Source organism: Falco naumanni, chromosome 8 (genome assembly GCF_017639655.2).
Source record: "Falco naumanni isolate bFalNau1 chromosome 8, bFalNau1.pat, whole genome shotgun sequence".
NCBI lineage: Eukaryota > Metazoa > Chordata > Aves > Falconiformes > Falconidae > Falco > Falco naumanni.
Window position 1 is genome coordinate 20,112,203 of NC_054061.1, and position 12,262 is coordinate 20,124,464.

The 12,262-nt window shown below is 58.6% G+C and overlaps 1 protein-coding gene across 2 annotated transcripts in view; it reads right to left on the reverse strand.

Moving 5' to 3' along the window:
• PCDH1 (protocadherin 1) overlaps positions 1-5,285 on the reverse strand; it is a 52,957-nt gene extending 47,672 nt beyond the window's left edge. For both annotated transcript variants that reach the window (XM_040603276.1, XM_040603277.1), the window contains exon 1: positions 4,951-5,285. In XM_040603276.1, coding sequence (XP_040459210.1) covers positions 4,951-5,014 — 64 coding nt within the window. In that variant the 5' untranslated portion in view covers positions 5,015-5,285. The remainder of the gene's footprint in view (positions 1-4,950) is intronic.
• Between the last annotated feature and the right edge of the window lie 6,977 nt (positions 5,286-12,262).

Genomic DNA, 12,262 nt, shown 5'->3' on the forward strand with positions numbered 1-12,262 from the left:
ACAGCAGCACTGCCAGCCTCCCACTGCGAGATACGAAGGCACCACCCATCCAGCACTGCAGGGATGCTGAAGCCCCGTGCACCATCCAGCCTGCACTGCATGCGGGGCACTGCCATCCCCCTGTGCCCCTCTCAGACAGAGGGGTACTGCCCAGCTCCGTGTTAGGGGGACACTGACTCACCGCCCACCCTGCACTGCACTGCAGGCAGACCCTGCAGGGCAGACCCCGTGCCTCCCCGCAGAGCAGCGGCACTGCACAGCCCCACCAACACTGCAATGGTAGGCACAGCATCTCCCCTCTGCTGCAGTCACTAGGCAACCCCACACCCTGCACCAGCAAATACTGTTCCCTTCACTCACTGCAGACACACTGTTCCACCATTCCCTACCACTCCAAACTGGGACACTGCACACACACACTGGGTGCCCACCCTGCCTGCAGGGACAGCCCCGCGCTGCCCACCCAGCACCAGTGTCCACCCCACCCGCTGCAGAGGCAGTGACAGAAGTACTGCCCCCCTGCATTGCAGAGACACACACTGCACACGCTGTACCGCAGGCACCCAGCCACTGGAAACCTCCTCCCAGTACGCACACACTGCAGAGGCAGTGCCAGGCGCACTGCCAGCCCCATAGAGACTGTCCGCTTCTGCGTCAAGCCACATGCCCTGTCACCAAGCCTCTGCCTGTTGCTCTTCTCAGCCACCAGCTTTCCTATCCCCAGCTTTCTCTGAGAACACACCCTCCTCCAGGGTCAAGGTGCACCCTTGCAGCTACTGCTGAGCCATGAACATGAAGGGGTGCAGCCCAGCTCACCGGCACCCAGGAAGCCCAGTGGCTGAGTACCCTAAAATCAACACCCACAAGGATCTGCCATGGCCTCACAGCCACAACCCTCTCTCACCACTCCCATCGCTCTCTCTCTCCATACTCTGCACCCAGCCTGTGGGACGGAAGGGCACTCCTCCACCATCTCCCCTCCACGGTGCCACATAGCAAATGCCTAATTCCTCATTACCCCGACGTTTTACAGATCCTCAACAAGTGGAGCATCCTGCACTGTCTACCCTGGCACTTCCTGCAAGCCAGCAGCTCTCAGTCCCTCCACTCTGCTTGCCCATGGGCAAGTGCCCCATCAGTGGCAGGGAAGAAAGGAGCTCTCCTGCCGCAGGTGAAAATACACCTCTGTTTCAGGAGATGAAACTATGGTCCTGAAGCCTAGCCTGACCCTTGTTCCATAAGCATCCTTCATGCTGAGGGCATGTATAACTGTCCAGAGTGGTGCTGCATGCAGATACCTCCGAGATGCATATCCCCAGGAGGAAGGGAAGAGGCAAACAAGACTTGTTCCCTCCCTGCACGGTGCTGAGGATGGAAGTGAGAAGTTGAGCAGAAACACAGCACGTCTCTGCATCAATACAGGCAGAACCCAGCAACGCATGTATGTGCACATGCGTGTGTCTGCACTGAGTGCATGCATATCCGTGTGCACACTATGAACATATGGCTATATGTACAACAGAGCACGACTGCTTATCTGTAGGAGAAAGCATACCTGTGTGTGTGCAGGTGTGCCACATGCATGCACGCACAGCGAGGAGCACATCTGTGCCTGCACGAGGAGAGCCTGTGCACCAGACACAAGTTTGCATTCCTGCACCAAGCGCACGTGTGTGTGCACCGGGTGACGCGTGTGCCTGTGCAGGGGGAGCATGTGCGCATGCCCCTGTCACTGCCGGGTGTGCATCTGTGTGATGTCACCCTGTGCAGGGGTACTTGCACCTTGTGCGTGTGCACACCCCGGCTGGGTGACACACGTGTTTGCCTGCTGCATGCGTGTGCACTCACACCAGATCCCCCACGCATGTCCACCAGCCTTCACAGGGTGTCCAAACCCACACTGAGCATCATCATCCCGTTGCTCTGTGCTCCCTTTGGAAATGGCTGTGTGGTGAGGACAAGGGGAAGAGGAAGGAGCCCCGGCCACTGGGAAGGGGCTCCCAGAGGATGACCCAGCTGGGAGAGGCACCCGCACTCACTGGCAAACTGTTTGCACAAGGCTGTTTGCACTAGGCTGGGCCATGACTGCCGATGACGTAGTGCCATCCTGACTAAGCCTTGTTGGGAGGTGGAAGATCACAGGTAATGGTGAAAGTCTCAACGAGGTGCGATGCCTCACATGGCCCTGACTGAGCCAGGAGGGAGGGCCCCAGAGCCGGAAACGTCAGGAGCCCTGTGCCAGCTGGAGGAGGAAGGGAGTCACCCAAGGGTGCCCAGAAACAGTGCTTTCTGCTCCAGAAAAGGGGTTGGAGCCTGAACCCAAGTCCCTTTCCAGCAGGTGAAGGAAACTCCCAAAGCAGGGAGGCTGGAAGAAGAGATGGGCTGGGAACCTGAGTGGGACCACCACCCCACAAGGAACTGCTGGTGGGGCCTTGGGTTCACCGGGGTAAGGGATCCTGCTTGGCACCAGTGAATGACACAGCGCAGACATGAGAGCCCAGAGCTGGGTGTGAGGAGGAGGAAGAGGAGGAAGCCTCTACCACCAGGGAAAAGCACGTCTGTGCAGGAGACAGGCTTCCCAGGGGCCAGTCCAAGGCATCAGACTATTTTCCCATGGGATCTAAGGACCATCCCACACTTTCTTCTCTGGTGCCAGGCACCTTTTTCCGACCTGCTGGCAGAGCACAGAGCACTTAAAAATAAAAACCCCTCCCAAAACAACTATTCCTCCGCACACACAATTCTCCCTACGGGGAGAGTGTGAGGGAGACTGAACCACATGAGAGAGGCGTTAGTCACGCTGCTTAATGCATGACTGGGAAGCTCTCGGAGGACAGTGGCATGCAAAATCCTACCGAATTCAGCCACCCCCCCCCCCCAAAAAAAAAAAAACAAAACAAAAAAAAAAACCCAAAAAACCAACCAACAACCCAAGCTCTAATGAGAGAGGTTACAAAGCACCAAGAATTTCAGCATCTGCTTGAACAAGCCTGTGCTCCCTGTGATTCCCACAGCCCCTTGGCCCGGTTCCACAGAAGGCAGCACCACTCCGGGAACGGGCACCAAAGTCCACCCTCTTTATTGCTCCCAACGGCTGATTGCGTGGCTCGGAGCCACACTTACAAGTCTATCCAAACCCTGCACTAAGCACACAAGTACTAATCCGCTCCCCCCCACCACCACCACCCTCCGCCCAAGCTGTACTCTGATGCTCGGAGCTGGAGCAACATCCGAGCAAGCAGCAAATGCTAATCATGGCTCCACTCTGTGTGAGGGGCTGAGATCAAGGACCATATTGTCCAAAAAGCGGCCCCTGATGTTCAGTCTTGCATAGAAGGCACGGATGGGCTGAATCCCGGGCATTTTGTGGCAAGTCCCACAGTCTCCTTCGGCTCTGGCTGCCACTGCGGCTGCTCTGCATTTATGCAGGCAGGGCCCAAGCGCCCCGAGCCGAAGCACCCCGTGATGAGGAACCCCACTTGCCTGTGAACAGCTTTACCCCCAAATCATCTCTTAGAGCTGCACGGTGATGAAAAGAGGGTGAAGCCCAGGGCCCTCCCTCCTTTTCCACATCATTACCAATTGGCAGCCAGCGAGGCAGAGACCTGTCAGAGCCTCCCAAGGGTGGCAGCCCCCATCCTCCCACCCCTGGGGTCCCCCATAGCCCCTGCGGGATCCTGTGGGCTCCTGTCCCCTCCTGCCACCGTCCCACCCACCGTCCCGACCTGGAGGAGGGGTGTTGGGGGAAAGGCAAAAATAATCGCGGGCCTGAAGCACCCGGGCAGGGCCGCAGGGAGCCGGCTGGGACTGCGGCCCTGAGGGGGCTCGGGGAGGGGCGGGGGGCTAGGGGACCCCCTGCCGCTCAGGGTGCGGGGGAGCGCCCTGCTTCCCGCCGGTACCTTCCCCGGGAAGGGGAATGGAGGCTTCGCTGCCGGCCCCTGGCGGGGCTGCCCGGGCTGAGGCTCCCGCAGCCGGCGAAGCCCCGGCAAAGCGCTCCGCTCCCCGGCGAGCGCCGGGGGATGAACGCGGACCCTCCTGCCAGCCCCGCGCACACACACACGCACACACACATATACACACACACGCAGACACCCGTGGAAAACACGCGGGAGCCGCTCTCCCAGCCCCGGCTTCCCACTCAGCCTCGCATACAGGCAGGGAAACAGATTTTCGAAGGCGCAGGCATGCACATCCCGCTGACACACTCGCACACACACACACACACCGCTCCCATAACACACACCAGCACACACCTCGCTCCCCGCACGCCAGCGCAGCCCGCTCCTCGACACGCACACCGCCCCCGCAGCCCCCCAGCCCGGCGGCACAGGCACAGGCAGGGACCCCCGCGACGGCCAGGGGCGCGCACACCTGCCGGCCTCCGCACCCCGCGCCCCTCGCACAGGCACAGCCCCGCTCCCAGCACCCAGCGCCCGCCCCGGTTCCCAGCTCACCCGCAACTTCTCTCGCTCCCACGCATCGCGCACCCCGAGCACCCGCCCCGGGCGCACACACCCAGGGGTGGAAAGGACACACACACCCAGAGCCACCCCCGACGGGAAGCGGAGGGGGCGGAAAAACACGAGCTCCCCCCGACACAGCCGCGCACCCACAGTCACCCCACGCCGCCCACCCTGCCCGGGCCGGCGCTGGCTCCGCTCCCGCGCCGCACAACAAGTGGCAGCGCCGGGCGAGACCGGTAACCGGGAGCCGCCCGGCCGCTGCTGCCCGCGAGCCCCGCGCCCCCGGTGCCGCCGCCCGCGCATCCCGGCGCGGAGGGCAGCAGGATGCTCGCCAGCGCCGCTCCCGCCGCCGCCCGGCCCCAAGCTCCCGCACAACGGCGGGCTCCCGCCCGGGGCACCCCGCACCACCCCGCACCACCCCGCACCGCTCCGCACAGCTCCGCAGCTCTCCGCGGCTGCGGGCTCCCGGCCCTGCCGCAGCTCTTACTTGGATGCGGACAGCGCTGCGCTCCGTGCCGGCCCTTTGCGCGCTGATCCAGCGGCGTCTGCATCGCCTCCTCCCCACCGGGACCGGGCTCCCCCCAACCCCCCGGCTCCTCTCGATCGTTATTCACGGATGAAAACCCAATTAAAAAAAAAAAAAAAAAAGAAAAAGAAAAAAAGGGGGGGGGGGGGGGCAAAAAACAATTGTCCCGTGGGAACCGCCCCCCTCCCCCGGGCCGGGGCTGCGGTTCCTCCGGCGGAGCGGCGGCGGCAGGGCTGGCGGCAGCCCCGGTGGGCAGCTCCGTCCGTGCCCGCCTCCGTCCCTCGGTGTGTGTGAGGATGTGCAAGGGAAGCGCAGCGCAGGCACGGCCCCTTCCCCCCCGCCCCCCCCCGCTGCCTCCGCCTCTCGCCGCCACCACGGGGAGGTGGAGCTCCAGCTCCTTATCGGATCCCCAGCCCAGCCGGGCCAGGCCAAGCGGGCACCGGCTGCCGCCCCCTGCCCCTCGCACCGCCCGGCCCCGGGCTGCAGGCACCGCGCCAAGCCCCGTGGCGGTAGCCAGGGGGGGATCCTCGGAGCCACGCAGGACCCCTCCACCCCCGGGGGCCCCTCCGCTCCTGGCCCGCACACGTGCGGGATGAGTCTCTTCTTTCACTCCCCTCTTGATGCTTTTAATTTATTCATTCATTGATTTTTCCACCTGGTGCTTCGCACTTCCACAGCCCCGCCGCACGGGGAAGGGGGCCCGGAGAGCAGCGCACCCGCTCTGCTAAGGAGAGGGCCCCTTCGTGGGAGCGAGCCCACCGGGGGGCTGCGCCCACCCCTCCTCAGATCCCCCCAGCCGAGCAGGGCTCCTGGCAGGCAGCCAGCAAGCAATGACTCCTGCAGCCCTGTCGGGGTGAGGTAGTGGGGCCTGGAAAAGCAATTGTCCCCTCCCGTCACACCGTGGTGAATCCTGCTTGTGTTGCAGGATGCTGGGAACAGCGAGCACCTGCCAGCTCCCCAGAGCACCTGCAAGCTCCCGGCTGCCCTCACAATGCCTGCGCAAGCTGTGCTACCTCAGCCGGGTCCGTGGGACCTCAGGTGGCCAAGTGCAAGACCCGGGGGACCAGGGGACATCGTGCTCCAGGGGGACCCCTTCCCTCCAGGCCTCCACTGGCCTCTGTGCTCCTGCGAGGAGAGCCGGTGCTCCCTGCCCACGGGCTGGCTCTGCAGCCTGGCCCTGCCTAAGGCCTCAGCGCTCTCGGATCGAAATGCTTGGGTGGCTCCTGGCACCCTGCGGGGGCTGGGCACCCCACAGGGCTGCAGGGCCCCCCCCCTCACCAAGCTGCCCCCGCCTTCTCGGACGGTTGCAGCGCAGGTTTGTCGCCAGGGTGCTGGACGGTCCCCCCGCTCCCCCGCAGCGGGAGGACGGGAGCGCTGCCTCCCGCGGAGCTCCGCCAACCTGTTGCGCAGCTCCCTCGGCTGCACACATGCTCAGCTCGGCTGCGATCGCTGCACCATCTAGAGGCTGCGCCGGCTTCTCGGAGCAGCCCTGGCTCCGGCTCAGCCCGGAGCAGCCCTGCTTTTCCCGGCAAGAAGGGAGCTCAGCCCCTGGCAGGGCTTCTTGCTGCCGGGTGGAAGAGGGGCTGGGGAGTCATCCCCTCTGGGTGAAAAATCCAGGTCTCTGAGACTTTCCTGTGGCAGGGCCATCTCTGTTCCTGCAGAGACGTCCGCTTCTCCATGTCGGCTTCTTCTTCTGCGTGTTGTTTTTTCAGGGTGTCAATTCTTGTGAAGCCAATTTAGCAGGAGATGAGAAGTGAGAACCCAGGGAAGGTCAAAGCCCACCACAGAAGGGCAGAGAAAGGAGCTGCGGGGTTTGTCAGGGTTTACCCTGCTGATACAGTGTGAGCTGGGGAGCTGGACAGAGAGAAGGAATTAAACTCTCTGGAAACAACGTGAGATTTAATCTGTCAGTCACTGGCAGCCCTCTTTGAAGGGCTGTAGCAAAGGGAAGAACCGAGGAAGTGACACTGTGGATCCAAGGCTGTCTGTGGAGCAGTAAAGGCAACCGTAAGAGATCGCTGGTGACCAGAGCTTTCCATTTGGCAAGAGACACAGCTAGTTGAGAGGCTGCGCTGGGAGCGCCCAGGGAAGCTGAGCATGCACGAAGGTTACTAGATGCTGCCTATGTGTGTGGGACCAGTGACCGCCATCTGCAGCCTTTGCTCAGGCATGTTTCTGAGAGGCAGGTCCAGGCTCTAAGGTTATGGAGGGAAAAAGTGCCCCAGTCTCAGGAGCTGCCTCTCTGCAACCCAGAGGAGCTGCCTGGCAAAGCCCTTTGCAGTGCCAACACTTGCTGGCCACGGGACATGGTGGAAGGCCAAAGACCTGGCACCCCAGGGCTGATTTGTCTGTCTCCACCTTCGTCCTGTGCCTGCTGCCTTTGAAAGAAACTGGGCTCCTCCCAGAGTGCCTGTTGCCCTCTGGCAGCAAGGAAAGCCTGATGCTGGCATTGCCTATCCTCCCTTTGCTTGGGTCTTACAGTATAAGTCACCAGTCCTTACCTCGTCTTGGCCATTTCCCAGAAAGCAGGGCTAGTCTAAGCAATGGGAAACCATCAAACCACAGCCTTGGTCACAGAGTTTTTTTGTGAGACCCTCCAGACGCTTCCCACACACCTGCCTCAGTGCTAACAGTGCCACCAACCCTGGAGATGCTGCTGGAGGCGCTGGCTTGCCCCGTGCAGTGGGTACCCCGTGCTGGGATGCTCCAGCATCACGCAGAGACAGCTGCTTCGTGGTGCCGGTGGGGCCTTGTCAGAAGAACAAAGCCTGCGAGGGACGAGCATCCAGCTAAATCTCTGGGAAAGCGAGAAGAAAGGGAAACACGGAGAGCAAATGAACCTTACAAGAGAATAAATACCCCCTCCCCAACACACACACGCAGCAACCTGGCTGCCGTCTGCTGCAAGGAGTTCAAAGGCTCTTCTGTTCTCTCTCTCATCAGCTCTGGGCTCCACAGGAGAAGCAGCAGCGCGGATTTGGGCAGCAAATGCTAATAACACAGATGTTCTGACAATTCGCTTGTTTCTACAATTAAAAACAAAAAGATCCTCAAAACCCAAATGCAAGGAAATGAGCACTTTAAAGAACTTCTCCTCCGCATGCCTACCACGTAATGAAGGGCTGCAGATTTGTGGGGGAAGGGGCTGGGCGGCTTCAGCCCGATCCAGAGCGTAAGCGGGATGCTGTGGGAGAGGTGCGTCTCTTGGACCATGCCACGCTGGCGGGCATAGCCAGGAGATGTGCTGGCCATGGGATGCAGGTAGCCAACCCCTGTGCCGGGATCAATGGAGGGCCTGAACGGCTCGGATGGTCACTGCCTGTCTTGCCTGTGGGACGCTTGCTGCCAAATTATTGGGAGATTGTTTTTATTACTGTTTTAACTCTTTTTTTAACCTTGTTTTTCTCTTGGCTGCACTTTCACTCACTCATTAATTTTGGTATTTTTCTCACGGTATATAACCCCTGTCATGGCTGCCATGGCAACAGGAGGGAATGTGCTCAGCGCTAAAATATCCTCTCAAAAATAACAAAAATAAGACAACAGAGGCAGCTTCTGTGGGCTGCTGCAAATGCAGATCTGGCCCAGCTTTGTGGTGACGGAGGATGAAAGATCCTGCAAGCCGGGGAAGCCCCTGAGCTCTGGTCCTCCCACGGTGCTCAGCCCACCTCGCATCTCAGGGCCACAAGGGCCCCACCACTGCCACGCTGGAAGCTCCTACTGGGGTGGACCCTTGGGGCTGAACATCACAGAACTCTTTGTCCAGCCTTGAAAGCTCACCCTTTTCCTCAGGGACCACCGTCCCCAAAACATCACTGCAAATGAGGAAGAAACGGATAATAAGCTAGGAGAAGGGGGTGAGGTTATTACTCAGTGGGGTTTGCTGGGTGTTCGGTCCACACATGGATCTCTGGCTCGAGGAACAAATGGTAATGTGAGGCCCCCAGAATCAGGAACTGCAGCCAGCATGGTGGCATGGATGGTGGGGCTTATCACACAAACCTGTTGTCTTTTTCTGACAGGATTACTGGTTTGGTTGAGAAAGGCAATTGTGTTGATATAGTACACTCGGATCTCTCCGAGGCATTTGACTTACTTCCACCTGACATTTTGATTAAAACTTGCATTATAAGGAATTAACAGGGCACATATTAGATGGATTAAAAATGCTTCCCTGGCAGATCTCAGAGGTAGTTGCTAATGGGTAGATATCAGTAAGTAGCACTATTTCTACCTCCCTCCCTCTGGGGACCCGTTCTTCGTCCACTGCTATTAAACATTTTTATCAATGATGTAGATGAAGATATGAAATCTTTGCTGGTAAAGCTTGAAAATGACACCAAGAATGATGAGATAGAAAGGAGCGAGGATGGTTTCATGCTGAATCACCTGGTTAAATGGTCAGGGTGTATTTGAATACAGATAAACACAGGAATATATCTGGAAATGAAGCTTGCATGTTAAGCCTGCAGGCTAGATCTTGGAAAGCAGTGACTCTGGGCATGCCTATACGGGGTGGAGATATGAACACTGCCTTTTAACCAGCAACCAAGGGAGCTCATTTGAAGTCGTCTCAGGAGTATCTGCCTCATCCAGTGAAGCAGATCTGTTTGTGGAAAAGGAATTAGGGAAGAACAGGTACCCCAAAATGAACTTGGTGCGCCCTGCTGTGGGTGTCTGAAAGGGGAGAGTGAGTAAATGGCTCTCTGCCGGCGTGCTGCATCGGGCACCCACACTGGGAGGAAGGCAGGGAAGTACCGGGGGAGCTTGGAGGAGCACTGCAGACCTGACCATGGGCTGGAAAGCCAGGTCTAATGATGTTATGCGTGTTAAAAAGTATGTTGTCAGGTGATCTGAGGACCTGGCCTATGTTCTGCCACGTGGAAAAGATAGTGGGGAACTGTTAAATCCCACAGAAAGACATACAAGAGTGGGCTGGGAGCTGAAGAGAGGCAGATTCAGCCTTGAATTGAAAGCCAGTGTCCTAGTGGTGAAAGCATTTGAAGGTTGGAAGAGCTTGTCTCAGGGAGCTGATGGGCTCACAGCATTGCTCAAGATTTTGTAAAGAGATAGGTCTCTTTTTTAAAAAGAAACCTTTTAATCCTGCTTCTGGGAGTAACTCTGCGGCTGATGTGCAAATGGGCTGGGGTGAGTGACCTCCCCTGGCCTCTCAGGGCCCAATCGTCCAACTCATCCCTTCCCTTCACAGGCCGTTGGGAACAGATTGTCTGCAGTGCCCTGCAATTATTCAAGCAATGATTAATCAATCTCTTGCTTCAGGGTTCAGGCGGACTTCTGCAGAGAACCGGAAGGTTTCTCCAATCTCCACCCATCTGCTGCCGCACCAGAGATTTCTTCAAGTAGAAACAGCAGAGCACCAAAACTGAAACCCTGCTGGAAAATTGAGCTTTGGTGCCCAAAGCCCGAGCTGGTCTTGGGATTCAGACTTGACAGGAGCTTCCCAGAGATTATCAGACTATCAGAAGCCCGTGGGGATGCTTTGCTTCCCTGGACTGTGAGCCACCCCCAAGGGGCAGCTCTTGCTGTTCCCAGCACCATGCCCATGCCAGGGACTTGGGCTGTGGTGGCCTCCCTCCCATCCCCTGCCTCTGGCACTCCGTTTGTTACCCTACAGACTCAAATTTTTGCTCCTGGGGCTTAGCACGGGGGCTTCTGGTTAGGAAGCAGTAAGCTGTGCTATGCATCAGGGGTGGGGGGTCCTTTGGCCCCCTTCACTGCCTCCCCATCCCTACACCCCTGCACCTGGCAGGGCTCAGGTCTAGCAGAAGGCACTCTCAGCCATGCTCTGGCCAAGATACTAGTGGGTTTGCGTCCTGCTAGTGCAGGAGCTGCTGAGGGTCCAGCAGAGTTGGCCCAAAGAGAGGACAAGCTGCACAGGAGCAGGAAGAGGGAAGATGTCTGGAAGCACAGCTTTGCAAGCAATTAGCTGAATCTGCCATGTCCCTGCTGCTCTTTAAGCTGGCCTCACCTCCTCTGGGGGATCTGCTACTCATACTTCCTCCACAAGGAGAATTACATCCGTTTCCTGCTTTTGTTAGGGTCCAATATTCTCCTGCTTGTAAGCCCACCTCCAGACATCCTCCAGCTGCTGTTGGTAGATGGTCCAGCCCTGGAGACAGTCTCTATGAGCAAGCACTGGTGAAAAGAGGTTTCCACATCCTCAGAACAGGAGTCGTCAGCTGTCAGGGCAGCCGTGACCTCTCCCCACAGATCCTGCCTCTTAGCTGGTCTAAGGGAGGAAGGAGGAAGCTTGGGAAGAGGAGACCAGATCAGACCTGCCCTGCCCAGTGTGACTTACACGGGCGACAGGAGACACAGGAGCAGAAAACTCACGCTCTGACTTGCCCACACAGGCTGGGCAGGAGAGGAGCTGCTCTGTGTATGGAGAAAGGGAGAGTTTGGGCTCCCCTCAGCCCCACTCCTGGCAGGACAGGCACATCTCAGGGAGCCCTGGCTAGCTGTGCTGTCAAATGTGCTTCTGCAGGGCTCAGGGTCACATCAGGAGCAGGCATCATGGCAGGGAGGGTGCTGGGTACCAACCATGCCCCAGGCACCACGGTAGGGGCAGGCAGACCATGTGCATGGACACTAGAAGATGGAGAACTCAGGGTCGGCATGGACTTGGCAGGAGATGGTGGGAACAGGCTGAGAGGTGGGGGCCCAAGGCAAGATTAGTGGATGGAGACAGCAGAGGAGAAGAGGTGGAGGACAGGGACCCCAAGGTGCCATGAGCACCAGCAGGGTGGAAACAAGATCACTGTGGGCACGGAAGTCAGGAACAGGCAGCCCTGACACTAGGACCTCATGGATAGGGAAGACCAGGAGAGCATGGGGCTGGGAATGGAGAAATACTGAGGGCATGTGGCAGTATCTGGTGGGAGGTTGGTGTGCTGCCTGCTAGAGAAGACACGTGGCTTCCCTTGCACCACCAGGCAGGAGCACAGGCAGAGGCCTGGGGCCAGCAAGGGGCTGGAGTGGGAGGTGATGGCGGTGGTAGACCTGTGTGGCCTTTGCAATCACTGGCATGGAGGTTGGAGAATTGTTTTCGCTCTGACAGGATGATGCTGTCCCTTTATCTCTGCTTGTTTGCTCTCCAGTATCCCAGAGCCAACACTCTTCCAGGGCAAAATCCAGAGACACTTGAATGAGATTCCAAGGGGAATGCAGTGCTAAACAAGTGACAAACTCTGCTGAAAAGTCTAACTGAGACTCTCACAAGGGATGCAGTTCCCAGCAGTGGGATCCCTGCACA